Source organism: Megalobrama amblycephala, linkage group LG22, assembly GCF_018812025.1.
Source record: "Megalobrama amblycephala isolate DHTTF-2021 linkage group LG22, ASM1881202v1, whole genome shotgun sequence".
Taxonomy (NCBI): Eukaryota; Metazoa; Chordata; class Actinopteri; order Cypriniformes; family Xenocyprididae; genus Megalobrama; species Megalobrama amblycephala.
In genome coordinates, this window is record NC_063065.1 from 5364592 (window position 1) to 5380815 (window position 16224).

The window sequence follows — 16224 nt, forward strand, 5'->3', positions numbered from 1 at the left end:
ATATATATATATATATATATATATATATATATATATATATATATATATATATATATATAAAATATAATGTAAGGTTTTTATATTATTCTAATCCCTATTAAATTATTAATTCAGAGTCAACAAAGCTCAATTAATATAATTAAATTATTATTATATTATATTATTCAATTATTATTATATTATATAATTAAATTAATTATTACTCAGAAATAGAGATTATAGAAAATAAATAATGATACTAAATAAGTTGAAGTAAATCTAAGTAATATTTAAATAAGTTGAAGTAAAATGACGAAGGAAACGCACAGTAGAGGGCGCTCCATTTGGGCTCCAACCGGAAGTCAGTAGCGGTGCCAGTTTCTTTGGCTGGAATGGGGCTAGTCAGAAACTAGCACTGAGCTTTGAATTGAATTTGAAGTTTTGGGGAAAGATAGACGCAGCTTGTCGGAGAGTTCAATAGAGAGTGGAGTGAAATGAAACGCGATGTCCGGATACTGCTGTTGGGGGAACGTAAGATGTTATTTCGTTTTTTAAATATCAAGGGAAGTAAATGTGACAGTTTAATGAAAGTTAGCATGATTAGAGAGCGCTAACCCTCAACCTTGAGCTGCTGCAGAAATGATCGGAAGTAAACACACCGCATTCTTGAATTATTACTAAATTTAGTGCTTTAATATTTGGTTTAATCTGTTGTTTGCCATCATGCAAAATCAAAACACACGAAAATGAACTTTAATAACAAGTGAGCAAGTTGTTCACAGGCTAGTGACTGTTCAGTCAAACTCTAGAAATCTAATTAGTCACTATATATTGATTAATTAAACACCCGCATATGTGTTTTATTTTGTAGATATTTGCATGTGATAGATATTCATATATATGCATGCATTTTGAAAAACTCCACATTAATGTATTGGGTTGTTTTGATTTGTTTTTGAGTAGTTTTGCTCATTTTTGTTATTAATTAAACCTCTTCATTTAGTTAGAATGACTAAATCTGCTCATTAATTCTTCGGTGAGTGATTGATAATGATGTTGACATGGTAACTATCAAGGTGTGGAGTTTGTGCTTCCTGCAGATCCTCCTGCACGTGTGACACAATGCACGTATTCCTAGAGAGACTTCAACCTGGATCATAGTGCTGGGGATTTACACTACCGGGTGTTTTTAAAGTCTCTTCTGCTCACAAAGGCTACATTTATTTGATCAGAAATACAGTAAAATATTGTGAAATATTATTAAAATTTAAAATAGCCGTTATCTTTTTTAATATATATTAAAATATAATTTATTCTTGTAATCAAAGCTGTATTTTCAGCATCATTACTCCAGTCTTCAGTGTCACATGATCCTTCAGAAATCATTCTAATATGATGATTTTTTATAACATTTCTTGCTGAAATGCTGAAAACTAAATAATAAGCAACAAAATATTTCAACATTGATAATAATAAGAAATGTGTGTGCATATATATATTCTAATATATTATATTCCAATTCTATTTTTTATTCTGTGTCAGAAACAAGCTTCCATAATGATATAGCCTATATATAAGTGTCATTTATTTGCTTTATTCCAGCATTAGTGTTATATTTATTCCAGTCCTGCTTGGCTCAAGTCGTGTCCTTATTATTATCTCTTATCTGACTTTATCAGCTCAAGGTGAACAACAGTAGGAACGACCAGTTATTTTGGAGCATATATGTTAAAGGAATAGTTCACCCAAAAATGAAATTATCCCATGATGTACTCGCACTCAAGCCATCCTAGGTGTATATGACTTTATTCTTTCAGTCAAACACAATCAGAGTTATTGTAAAACATATCCTGGCTCTTCCAAGCTTTATAATGGGAGTGAATGGGGCTCGAGATTTTGAAGCCCAAAAAGTGCATCCATCCATCATAAAAGTAATAATAAAGGCCTTCTGAAGTGGTGTTTTTGTAAAAATATCTATATTTAATTCTCTATAAACTATAATTACTGGTCTCCGGCAGCAGCCATACATGCGTAATCAGTGATTACAGTTTTAAATATGGATATTTTTCTCACAAAAACCCATCACTTTGCTTCAGAAGGCCTTTATTATCCCACTGGAGTCGTATGGATTACTATTATGATGGATGGATGTATGCACTTCAAAAACTCGGCCACTATTCAATGCCATTACAAAGAGCCAGGATATTATTAAATATAACTCTGATTGTGTTCAGTTGAAGGAAGAAAGTCATATACACCTAGGATGGCTTGAGGGTGAGTAAATCTTGGGATAATTTTAATTTTGGGGTGAATTAACCCTTTAAGAGCAACATCTATAAAAGTTTGACAGTGACTTTAATTTTAACTCAACTTGTCACATGTGCAGCCTGACTGAGATCCAGCACTGATGAAAGAGTGGAAAAACAATAGTATAAAACTGGAAATCAAACTAAAGCCACACTGATTTGCAAAGGAAATCACCGCACAAGAGCTTACGATTGTGGTGTAGCCATAGATCATGTGACATTTCACAAATCTAGAGTAAAATGAGCATCTATTTTGGGAATAAATATTATTCCATCCTTTGTCATCCCACAGCCAAAGTGGGAAAGACCTCTCTCATCATGTCTCTGGTCGGAGAGGAGTTTCCTGAGCAGGTGAGTTTACCCATGAGCCTCTCTGGTAGTGTGTTTGACTGGTGCAGTAAGAGGAAGCTGATTTGTTTGTGCCGTCAGGTTCCTCTCCGGGCGGAGGAGATCACCATACCTGCTGACGTCACACCTGAGAAAGTGCCCACACATATAGTCGACTATTCAGGTGTGTGTGTGTGTGTGTGTTAGATGACATAATATTGCCCTGTTGCATTTTACTAACACTCAGTGTCTCTCTACAGAAACTGAACAGTCTGATGAAGTGTTGAGGGAGGAAATCGTAAAGGTAAGACGTGTCCTAATTATGTTTGTGTGTTATTTTAAAATGTAATTTATTTCTGTGATCAAAGCTGAATTTTCAGCATCATTACTCCAGTCTTCAGTGTCACATGATCCTTCAGAAATTATGGAGTAATGGTGCTGAAAATTCAGCTTTGATCACAGAAATAAACTACGTTTTAAAATATATTACAATAGAAAAAAGTTATTTTAAATTGTAATAATATTGCACAATATTACTGTTTTTACTGTATTTGTGACCAAATAAATTCAGCCTTGATGTGCAGAAAAAACATTAAAAAATCTTAATTATTTCAAACTTATGACTATATATATATATAGTCCAAAAGTTTGGAACCACTAAGATTTTTAATGTTTTTAAAAGAAGTTTCGTCTGCTCACCAAGGCTACATTTATTTAATTAAAAATACAGTAAAAAACTGTAATATTGTGAAATATTATTACAATTTAAAATAACTGTTTTCTATTTGAATATATTTCACAAAGTAATTTATTCCTGTGATGGCAAAGCTGAATTTTCAGCATCGTTACTCCAGTCTTCAGTGTCACATGATCCTTCAGAAATCATTCTAATATGCTGATCTGCTGCTCAAGAAACATTTAATGTGTACAATTGTACAAAATATTTGTGTACAATATTTTTTTTCAGGATTATTTGATTAATAGAAAGTTCAAAAGAACAGTGTTTATCTGAAATCTAATCTTTTGTAACATTATAAATGTCTTTACTGCCACTTTTGATTGATTTAATGCATCCTTTCTGAAAAAAAGTATTCATTTCTTTAATTTCTTTTCAAAAAAATAAAAATAAAAATTCGTACTGACCCCAAACTTTTGAACGGTAGTGTATAATGCTACAGAAGCTTTGTATTTCAGATAAATGCTGTTCTTTTGAACTTTCTATTCATCAAAGAATCCTGAAAAAAAAAAAAGTACACAACTGTTTTCAACATTGAAAATAATCATAAATGTTTCTTGAGCAGCAAATCAGCATATTAGAATGATTTCTGAAGGATCATGTGACACTGAAGACTGGAGTAACGATGCTGAAAATTCAGCTTTGCATCACAGGAATAAATTACTTTGTCAAATATATTCAAATAGAAAACAGTTATTTTAAATTGTAATAATATTTCACAATATTACTGTTTTTTACTGTATTTTTAATTAAATAAATGTAGCCTTGGTGAGCAGACGAAACTTCTTTTAAAAACATTAAAAATCTTAGTGGTTCCAAACTTTTGGACTGTACTATATATATAATATAATATAATATAATATAATATAATATAATATAATATAATATAATATAATATGAATTGTTTCTCATTTGTAGGCCAATGTCGTGTGTGTGGTTTATGATGTCACGCAAGAGGAAACCATTGACAAGGTATTAGTTTTCTCAGGGTGTCCTTGAACATTATCACTATATTTGTGTCTTTTATTTCCTCTGAACTGATTTTATCCTCATCTTTCCTCTCAGATCAGAACTAAATGGATTCCGCTGGTCAATGGAGGTGCTGAGAAAGGAAGCAAGTATGTCTCTGATGCCCATGTAAACGCATCTACATTTTTTTGGACTTTCATGAAAAATGTCTCTCTTTTTGTTGCCGTAGGATTCCCATCATCCTCGTGGGCAACAAGTCTGACTTGCGCTCCGGGAGCTCCATGGAAACCATCCTGCCAATCATGAACCAGTTTTCGGAGATTGAGACCTGTGTAGAGGTTTGAACCACTTGACCACTTAAAAAAACTCTTCAACACAAGCACAAAGACATGTTTCACACATATCGACACACACATGAATGTGTTAAAGGGTCGTTTATCACACTTATTTTAGTTTAGTTTTCCCTGAAGTCAAGGTTTCCTGCATTAGAACGTCATAATTAAGTTTTCCATGACATCTCTCTGATACTGAGAACTAAACAAAGCTGTTTCTGCAGCTGTACCTTTTAAGAATTCTATATATGAATGACCTCTGCTGTGATTGGCTGACCTCGAGTACTGGCTTGTCCTTCAGAATGTTTTTTGGCAAAACATTTCATTATTTTTAGAGTTTACTAGGCAACTAGAGAGGACGTTTTGCTTTGTGAATGTTATTGTTTGTCTACATTGAACTTTAATTTTCATATCATTTTTAGAGGCTGGATTGCTGTAGCTATGGTTACCAGTCAACTAATGCACCAAAATCCCATTCCAACATACAATCTGCAGCATAGGGTATAGATTAGCATATGCAACCACAATCATGCATCAGCTGTGTGACTTAAAGGGATAGTTCACCCAAAAATGTAAATTCTGTCATCATTTACTCCCCTGTATACATTTTTTTGTTCTGCTTTACACAAAAGAATATTTTTAACCAAGCAGATCTCGCCCCCCATTGACTACCATAGTGGGAAAAAATACTATAAGCGGTTATGTATGATTATGATAATGTATTTGTGTCCGCAGTGCTCAGCAAAGAATCTGAAGAATATTTCCGAGCTCTTCTATTACGCCCAGAAGGCCGTTCTACACCCGACTGCTCCGCTCTACGACCCCGAAGACAAACAGGTACACACAGACTACTACATCCCTGCATGTTTTTCACCTTGTGAGTACATATGGCATTATGAATGTTTGTGTGTGTTTGTGTAGCTGAAGCCACAGTGTGTTCGAGCTCTAAGTCGAATCTTCAGCATCTCTGATCTGGATAATGATCATATTCTCAGTGACACTGAACTCAACTGCTTTCAGGTGAGCTGACAAACATGAAACAACATTCACAACTTCTCAAATGTGGCTCATTTTGGACTGAAATGGATTATGCTAGTGTTGTCAAAAGTACTGACTTCGGTACCAAGTCAGTATGGAAATTTTAAAAATGTGACGCTTTGAGCGCTGTTGAGCAGATTCATAAATGCCTCTGATTGGTCATTGTGTTCACGTGCTCAACAGATATGTCTGTGATTAGCCACAATGGTCAACGCACAGGAGCATACGGAAGTGTTTGAAAGCAGGAGCGTTTTAAAGCAGCCGTCTATCAGCGGACTGGTCCGTCATTGATGTCTGTTTACAACATTGATCATTGTATCCAATCACAGACGTATCTGATGAGTGCATGAACACAATGGCCAATCAGAGGTGTTTACAAATCCTCACATTTTTTTAAAATTCCGTACCGACGTCGGTACTTTTGACAACACTAGATTATGCAGCAGAAAATAATGTAAGGCAGGATTTTTATCCATCAGGATTTGAATCAAATATGTGAAGTTTCCTAAATATGTTTTCCCTCGCCTATCAGTCAGCAGAAAAGGTGTTTAAAAGGTACACAAAGTTATTACAGTTACGTGAAATATTATGAAAAATTATATTTTTTGATTAATATTATATATTTTTCTTTGCAATGATGAATTATGTGCAGTTGATTTGAGACATTAAGAATTTTAAATGTGTTAAAGACAACACTTAATAAAATAAATTTGTTTATTTCAGTGATATTTTAGTATTATTTATATATTATTATAGTAAAAATTTTTGGATTAACTTTTATTTTTATATTTTCGGCTTTCATTTTGAATTTAGTTTACACTTTAGTAATATTGTTTATGTGCTTTTGTCATTTTTTTAAAATGTCTATTTAGCTTTAATTTATTTTTCAGGTGTAGTTTTAGTAAATTTGGTACTTCAACTTATTTTTTCATTTAGTTGTAACAATTTGCATTTTTGTATAAGTTTTCAAAGTTTTATTTTTCATCTAATATTCAGCTTTTATTTTATTTATATAACAAAAACAATATTTAATAATTTTAGTTAACAATAACAATATGTGGAAAAAGTAATATATATATATATATACAGTAGTCAACATTTGAAGTGGACTCATTTGAAGTCAACAGTATCGTGTACAAAATAAGAGTCTGTGTTTACGTAATATGTGTGTTTGTTTTGTGTATAATTATTATGTATATATAAATACACACACATACATGTATATATTTAAGAAATATAAGCATGTATGTATAAATATATAAATATATTTATATTTTTATATATTTAAATTATATATAAATGTAAATATTTGTATAGAAATATAAGATATTTTTCTTAAATATGTACATGTATGTGTGTATATTTATATATACATAATAATTATACACAAAACAAACACACATATATTACGTAAACACAGACTCTTATTTTGTACACGATAACCACGGTTATCGTTGAACAGCCCTAATAAATATATATATAATACGTTAATGGAAACCCAATGTTTGTGTGTGTATATGTGTGTGTGTGTAGAAATTGTGTTTCGGGAATCCACTGGCTCCTCAGGCTCTTGAAGACGTAAAAACAGTGGTGTGGAAGAACACCAGTGATGGAGTCCAGGACAACGGTCTCACACTCAACGGTAACACACATTACACGTATATTCATATTCCTTATGCACACTCTCTTGTGTGTCTTAATAATAATTTAAATACTCTTGCTTTTGTGTGTTTTCCGTAGGTTTCCTGTTCTTGAACACTCTCTTTATCCAGAGGGGACGTCACGAGACCACCTGGACCATCCTTCGTAAATTCGGCTACGATGACACGCTGGAGTTGATGGACGACTACCTCTACCCACCGTACGTCTGTGCATGTGAAAGCGTGAGATTGCATGAACAGAGATCAGTAACTGAGTGACCTGTATGCGTGTGTTGACAGACTGCGAATACCGGTGGGCTGTACGACGGAGTTGAATCATCTGGGTCATCAGTTCCTCCAGAAGCTCTTTGATAAGTATGATGAGGTGAGCGCTCACACTGACGAAGCTGATCCTCTAACGAACTTTGCGTGCTTAGAGAGTTTCATTGGCCCGATGATTGTGTGTCTTCTCCTGCAGGATAAGGATTCAGCCCTCTCTCCCGCAGAGCTCAAGAATCTGTTTAGTGTTTTACCCTACATGCCCTGGGGCCCGGCGGTGTACAGTAATGTCCCCCTCACGGACGAGAGCTACATCTCCCAACACGGATACTTCTGCCAGTGGATGTGAGTGAAAGTTCAAACGGCACAATACACATTTAAATGGATCATTTTTCCATTCTGGGAGTCACTCTTTCATGATTAATTTGTGCCCTCTCTCTCCCACAAGAGCTGACGATATTAATAAACATTAAGCCTGTTTGATTCAATTCTGATTCTTTCCTTTAAAATACTCCATTGGAAATACCACTGTGGTGAAATCATATAGTAAATTACCAGACTGAATCAGAGCAACTCTTGTTTTTGTATTCTTTCGATAGAGAATGATCGATAGAGTCATTTGTTTGTGAATCTGACTACGCTAGTTGTGCTGTATGTTTATGATTTCCCAGAAAAAAAAGCCAGTTTGTAAATTAGACTACACTTGTTGTGCTGTTTTATGATTCACAAAAAAAAAAAGTCCTTGAGTCATTTGAATCAGACTACACTTGTGTGTTGTATTGTTTGATTCACTAAAAAGAACCAGTTAATAACAAAGTACACTTAATCTTTATTATGATTCACTAAAAAGAACCTGTTCTTAAGAGTCATTTGTTCGAGAGTCAGACTACGCTAGTTGTGCTGTATGTTTATGATTCCCAGAAAAAAGAGCCAGTTTGTAAATTAGACTACACTTGTTTTGCTGTTTTATGATTCACTAAAAAGAACCAGTTAATAACAATCATTTGTTTGTGAAACAAAGTACACTTAATCTTTATTATGATTCGCTAAAAAGAACCTGTTCTTAAGAGTCACTTGTTCTGGAGTCAGACTACAGTAGTTATGCTGTATGTTTGTGATTTCCCAGAAAGAACCACTTTGTAAATTAGACTACACTTGTTGTGCTGTTTTATGATTCACTTAAAAAAAAATAAATAAAAAAAAAGAGTCCATGAGTCATTTGAATCAGACTACACTTGGATTGTTTATGATTCACTAAAAAGAACCAGTTAATAACAATCATTTGTTTGTGAAACAAAGGACACTTAATCTTTATTATGATTCGCTAAAAAGAACCTGTTCTTAAGAGTCATTTGTTAGGGAGTCAGACTACAGTAGTTATGCTGTATGTTTGTGATTTCCCAGAAAGAACCACTTTGTAAATTAGACTACACTCGTTGTGATGCTTTTATGATTCACTAAACTCTTTTTATGATTCACTAAAAAAATGTCCATGAGAATCAGACTTCACTGGCTGCACTGTATGTACAATATATGACTTTCTAAAAAGAACTTGTTCATAAGAGTCATTTGTTTGGGAATCAGTCTAGTTCACTAGTTCCCCTGTGTGTATTTGATCCACTAAAAAGAGCCAATTCACAAGCCATTCGTTTGTGAATTGTTATATTTTATAAACTTCATTAGAACTCAAAAGCAAGATTTGTATTCATGCCATTCTTGTTTTATCTCATCACGTTAAATTTGGACTGCAAACTTGGGCAAAATAAGACTTTTTTTTGCCTGTAGTTTCAGCAGGAGTGGCGTAAAAAATAATGGTGCAAGAAACAGGCATAGAGGTTGCGTTTAATCTGAAAATTTGTTGCCAGCCCTATATCTAAAATCAGAACATAAAAAGCAGAATTTTATGAAATCATTTCTGTATTATTATTATTATTATTGTTATTATTATTACACATTCCCAGTTCAGTAGTTGTGACTTTAAATTTGATGTTATTGGATAAACTTCAGGTTAAATGCTTATCTGGATGTCCACCGGTGTTTGGAGCATCTGGGATACCTCGGGTATCCGATTCTAATGGAGCGAGAGTCCCAGACCTCCGCCATCACAGGTACTGAGATCCTCACACAGACCTGCTCCACATATGTTTGATCAAACGGATACTAAAGAATATTTCTGTCTTTTTCTCTGTGTGTGTGTGTATTAGTAACGAGAGAAAAGGCATTAGACCTGGACAAAAGACAGACTCAGCGGACTGTGTTCCTCTGCAAAGTGATCGGTCCGCGCGGAACGGGAAAGACAGACTTTCTTCGAGCTTTTCTGCAGCGAAGCACTGAGGTGAGAGAGTGGCTTGAAAGCAGAACTTTTGTTTGTAATTGCACTTTACAAAATACTGCTGTCAGATCAGAGCCAATCAGAAAATATTTGATGTTTAATATATTTTAATGGACCAATGAGATTTCACCGTTGGCATGCATTAAATAAAAAATAAATTAAAAAGGTTGCTTTATCATGGATTTTCTACTATTTATCAAGCAAGTGGTTGTATTTTTATTTTTTTTTCCCCCATTGTAAAATAAAAACACATGACAAAGATTTTTACAGTAAATAAAAGAGTATTAATATTAATATGGGTACAAATTAGTAGGGCTGTTCCCGACTAAGATTTTTCTAGTCGACTAGTAGTCATTCATTTAAGCTATTAGTTGACTAGTCGCACATTTATGAAATGAATTTAATTACTTAAATATATACTGTGGGGGTTTCAGGGCTAAGAAAGAATATTATATGTAACATTGCTAACATTGTTCTACATTACAGAGAAATACTCAAAGCCCATTTAAGACAAGTCATTTCATTCAGCGGCCATCTTTGAAACGCCTCTCGGCATGCAAGTGCAGCTCCTATCTCTTTGAATGGGGAAACATCAAATTCTCCAAAGCTGTTCGTCATTTTGTATTTGAAATCACCAATGAAATCTGACAACAACTGTAACATAAATTTTGTTTCTAAACGCTTGAATCATGACAGAAAATGACATTTTGCAGGCTGGATCAAGCTCATGCGCAGTCTTAAGTGCGCGTCTCTATAGAAAGTGCATGTCTGACTGTTTCTATAGGAACCGGAGCTTCTAATGGCCGCTGCAGTGATGAGATGACTTTACCTATCAGCGATTGGCTTTTATTTAGAAGGCGGGACTTATTCCGCCATATTGCATGTTGCACTTTCTCCCATTCATAATAATACGAGTGCACCGTCATTCTATATATAAAAGCCTTTGGCCTTACATAAATGAAGCACTTATAACTTATAAGTGCACACATAATTATGAATGATTTTGAATGTGTCTGAAAACAAAAGGAGACTGTCTGAACATTTTTCTGAGTCTGCTGCAAAGATGAAGTTGACGATGCTGAGTCTTCATTTCCACAGTATAGTGGAAGTGCCTATAGAGAGAAATGCACATTAAATTAAACGTCATGCAGTAAACACAGTACTAATTTAGCTTCCACACTCCACAAGAACACTTAGATATGCTCCTAATAATAGTGAACATTGATCTAGGTGTAACGTTAGAGCGAGCGGCCATGTTAAGTGGCTAATGTTAGTCTAATACTTGCATGTTTCAAATTTTAAGCCATGTTTGAGATCGATGAATGATAATTCGATTTCCTGCCCGACATGGGCCAGGCGTGTTAACGATCTGTCCTTTATGGACTGCGTGACTTTTTTCACTAACTGACTAATTAAAAATTTGGTCAACTAAGCCTCTTCTCGTCGACTAACGTTTAGTCAATTATTAGCCCTATAGAATAGTACTTGATGGTTTTGCTCTTGCTTTATTTTTTCCACCATTTATAGTCTGTCTAGGAAATATTTATAAGTTTTGTGATTCCCCGTAGTCTCATTTAGATCTACCAAATATTTACAATGCTGATGATGTGTTTATTTTCAGAGAAATGACCGTGACCCCGGCCCCCCCTCGATATATGCCGTCAACACAGTCTCAGTAGCCAATCAGGACAAGTACCTCATCGTAAGTGCCGTCCCTAGATTTTCACATACCCTGGTTTATTGGTTTCCCACCTGACGTGCGTGTTATTTCTTGCAGCTGGAAGAAGTGGACGTGGAAACAGAGTTTCTAAAAGCAGCAGATGCAGCGTGTGATGTGGCGTGTCTCATGTATGATGTCAGCGACCCGGACTCGTTCAACTACTGCGCTAGTATTTATAAGGTAAGAAACGAGATGCTTTAGTTCTGCTCGACAAACTCTGACACACGCTTCACTCATATTCATTAAATTATCAGATCATCCAAATGAATTAATAACCCGTAATGACCTTGCACAACCTGATTTCTGTCAGTGAATAATATATGATGAACTGAGTTATTCATTTTTCCTGACGCCTGTTTGGCTAACATGCACTTTTAGTTACACTAACTCAAGGAAATCAAGTTATGGCCCATCTTAAGATCTGAATAAGAAGCTGAAATGATCTCTAGGGCCTTAAATTGTGCATTTCACAGAATTTTGTAAAAATTAAATTGCATAAACTGCTGTTCAAAAGTTTGGGGTCAGTAAGATTTTTTTTTTTTTTTTTTTTTTTAATAAATACTTTGATTTGGCATAAAGGTTCACCAAAAAATTTAAATTCTGTCATCATTTACCAAACCTGTAAGAACACAAATAAAGATATTTTTTATGAAATCTGAGCAATTTCTGTCCCTCCATTGACAGCTATGCAACTAACACTTTGACACTTCAAAAAGTTCATAAAAAGATTGTAAAACTAATCCATATGTATTGTTTTTATTCTGATTTAAGTGCCATTACAGTTGACAAAATTCAAAACAATGACTCTTGAAATGTGTTTTTTTTGCATAATTCCTCTGCAGCAGCACTATATGGACAGCGGGATCCCGTGTGTGGTGGTGGGCTCCAAAGCTGATCTGATAGAAGTCAAACAGCATCATGGGATGAGCCCGTCTGAGTTTTGTTACAAGCATCGGCTGCCTTCACCCCTCCATTTCTCCACGCTGCTCACACACACTCACACACACATTTACAGCAAGCTTACCTGGGCCGCCATGTACCCGTAAGTACACACGCATCTTACCATTTATTTTTAAATGCATTAAGCATAACGTGTAGTTGTGCTTGGAGACGATGGATTTATTTGTGATAATAATGTAATGAAACATGCCAAATTGTGCCGACTTTTTGGCCAGGCTGACATACAAAGAAATTATGAACACATGCAAAAACGAGAGAACCAACAAAATATTAATAACTGATTTTGTTGCTTTTTTCTTCTTTTGGCATAGTAAAATAAGACCTGTAGTTGCAAGTTTACCTTTTTTTTGACAAATAATTTTGTCAGATATATACTCTGACCAAGTTTAGTGTTTAGTCTCTTCTCTTATATTTAAAATATTATATTTATAAATATATATAAAATATTTTCCTCATATTTTAATTGTTTAATCGAACTTGTAGGGTCATATATTATAATATAATATACATACATATATAGATTTATTTTTTAATTCTAAATTAAGTTGCTAAATTACACTTAAACACTCTTCAAACTTTCCTGAAAATGAAAAGTAATGACTTACTCCGACTTTGAACCTACTTTGTTTTCATGTTGACATCGCCAATCCCTCTTATTCTTATGCCCACTTTTCATGATCTATTCAATTCCTGTTGGATAAAATGACCTACCTTTTTCCCATTGAATATCAAATCCCACTCGTAAATATTTCTGCTGAGTAAAATGGCTTACAAACATTGCATGTTGACTTCAAAGACTAAAATTAGCCTGCTTGACTGTTTGTGTGTCATCAAGGTCACCAGAAATACTGAGTGTATTTAAATCTCTCTCTATCTCTGTCACTTCCTGTCTGCAGGCACCTGAATGGATCAGACATGAGCAACACGTCTTTCTGGCTGCGTGTGACTCTGGGCGCCACAATAGCCGCCATGCTGGGCTTCGCTCTGTACAGAGCCTTTAGCCGACACAAATGATGCACACGCACAATACATGCAGATAAACACACACTCCTTCATTTCCTGCGCTCTGTCTTGGCCTTACCGAGTCTTTGTGACTTAACAAGGGTGTGAAACCCTGTTAGTTACAGTGACACAACAGAATTTAGCAGTTTTTTTTTTTCAGCTGGACTAAAGTATCACACTCATGCTTTGCTTTTACTACGAAAACTTGCCGACCTTACTGTTTGACCTACATTGGTCGACCCCAAGAGACGTTTTTCCAACATGTTTCGAGAGGAACAATATTGAGAAATGATTTAACAGGTTACGTTTTGAATTGTACAGAGATTGTAATGTATTTTAAGACCTTGGGAAATCAGTATGGATCAAGAATATATTCAATGCGAATGTATTCAAACTCATATTCGGTGTCTGAAGCGTCTATTCAAATCTCAGTGTTGGGGTCAATTATTCAGTTTTACCTCAGCCAGTTCAGGAAATGCACTTTAATGTAATTCATTATTCACCCTCTCAGAATATTTGAGAAGCTAAAGTAATTCTGGGGTGAATTTAAGTTGAGCTCTAGTTATATGCTATGGATGTCAACTGAAAATAACCATTCTGACTCAATTTCACTTAAATTTAACCCCTTTAAAGGAAACAATCAGCTAAATGAAGTGCATCTTCTAAATTGGCTGAAATTAAAACGGAATAAATTTCCATTTCATGTTCCTCAGATGGCTGTTTATATGTAAGGACCACGACTGACAAATTATCGTTATTTTTTTCTTTTAAGATCCATTTATGATTTTGAAAATAGCTAAACTGGGCCCAAAATCTTGCTTTTCCATTTGCCTGTATTGATTGTAGGGGTGAATGATCTCTGATTTTGTTTAGCATTGCTGTAGGGATGGATGGTGTTAATAAATGTATTTTAAATGACATTTTAAGATGATTAAATGCTCTGATGCTTTGGCCTAGTTCAGAGCCGTCCTGTAGATATCCAGGGTCACTACACTCACTTCACCACTGGAATTGCTGGAAATGATCAGAATAGAAGATGACATGGCTGACTGTATTTATAATATTGTCCAAACTGGATTTATCTCAGAACTGTTACTGTTTCATTTCATTCCAAAAAAGGATTTATTTCAGCCTAAAAAACATTTTCCCAGCAATCCAATAACTAGTTTCTGAGCTGAAGGTCTGTCTGTGTTATTCATGAGAATTTGCATGTGAAGATATTCCTTCAAAAAGACAGAACTGACTGTGGATGCACTGATTCATTGGTTTAATTTTCATCATTTCAATATTTTGTTCAGTATTAATGCCCAGTATTAAATTTAAAACCCCCCAGGCTTGTGTGTCTCGTCGGCCTTGATCTTCCAGCTTCAATATCAAATGAGATGCTTGGAATGAAGCCAGTATGTTCTAATAGAAATATTTTGTAATAAACTTAGCATTTTTTTCTGGTGATTTTGTTTACTGTGCTCTATCACATCAGCAGCATGTTGAAAATGGTGCATTTTGCTTGATCACATGACTGAGTCCAAGCAGCTGATTATCATTTGATTTTGTGTCATAACCATTATTCAGCCATTTCATATATTTCTGCAATAGAAATCAACTTTTAGTGCATTAATGTGTCAGGTTTGCAGCAGGCCCTCTTGTATCAGTGAGCCCGTATCTCGTTTCTGTTCAGACTCGATACGGGATCGTGTTTCAAGAACACTATGCAAAATACATAGAGCAAATGAGAGATTCTTGAGGGGATTTTAGATAGTTGAATTGTTTTCAACATCAAGAATCAATGATATAATGCATACATTGTACAGTGGTATCCAAACATCTGAGACTGCTAGTGAAAACGTTTGTCTGGCGTTCACTTTTCATTTTATTTACAAATTATAATATCCACATAACAGTTTCAGTAACATGTTTAATGACCAAACCTGATCATCACTTAGGTGCAAAATGGACAAAAATGTCCATGCCAAAAAACTGTCATAGAAATATGATTTCTTAATATTTTTTTCCACTTTCACTGATGTCAATTTTTTAACCAGCATCTGTTCTATCCATAGATACCAAACATTCATTAATTTTAAGAACTTTAACCCTTTAAATGCTGGTTTGTTTGCATAATGCCATAGGTGTTTTTTTTATGAAAAAATAAAATAAAAATAGTAGTTTATTTTCATAAACTAAATGCTAAGCAGAATTTTTTTTCTTTGCTTATTAGATTCTTGGGTGGGTCAATGAAGAACAACAACATTCATTTTGAGGCATTTATATTTTTTTATGTAGTGTCAGATTTTTTACAAAAACTAACACTTAGGTCCATAATGGACAAAAATGTCCATGCCAAAAAACTGTCATAGAAATATGATTTCTTAATATTTTTTTCCACTTTCACTGATGTCAATTTTTTAACCAGCATCTGTTCTGTCCAGATACCAAACATTCATTCATTTTAAGAACTTTAACCCTTTAAATGCTGGTTTGTTTACATAATGCCATAGGTGTTTTTTTTTTATGAAAAAAAAAAAAATAATAAAAATAGTAGTTTATTTTCATAAACTAAATGCTAAGCAGAATTTTTTTTCTTTGCTTATTAGATTCTTGGGT

General features: G+C 34.3%; 1 protein-coding gene across 1 annotated transcript; it reads left to right on the forward strand.

The window, feature by feature from the left end:
- Positions 1-304: 304 nt before the first annotated feature.
- rhot2 (ras homolog family member T2) lies at positions 305-15072 on the forward strand. Its single transcript, XM_048174527.1, has 19 exons — positions 305-510; positions 2578-2636; positions 2715-2796; positions 2873-2916; positions 4267-4320; positions 4414-4466; positions 4547-4655; positions 5385-5486; positions 5571-5669; positions 7221-7329; positions 7428-7548; positions 7628-7712; positions 7806-7951; positions 9614-9714; positions 9811-9941; positions 11560-11640; positions 11716-11838; positions 12501-12700; positions 13515-15072. Exons 1-19 carry the CDS (start codon positions 474-476, stop codon positions 13630-13632), a joined length of 1854 nt encoding a protein of 617 aa, XP_048030484.1. The 5' UTR covers positions 305-473; the 3' UTR covers positions 13633-15072.
- Positions 15073-16224: the final 1152 nt, after the last annotated feature.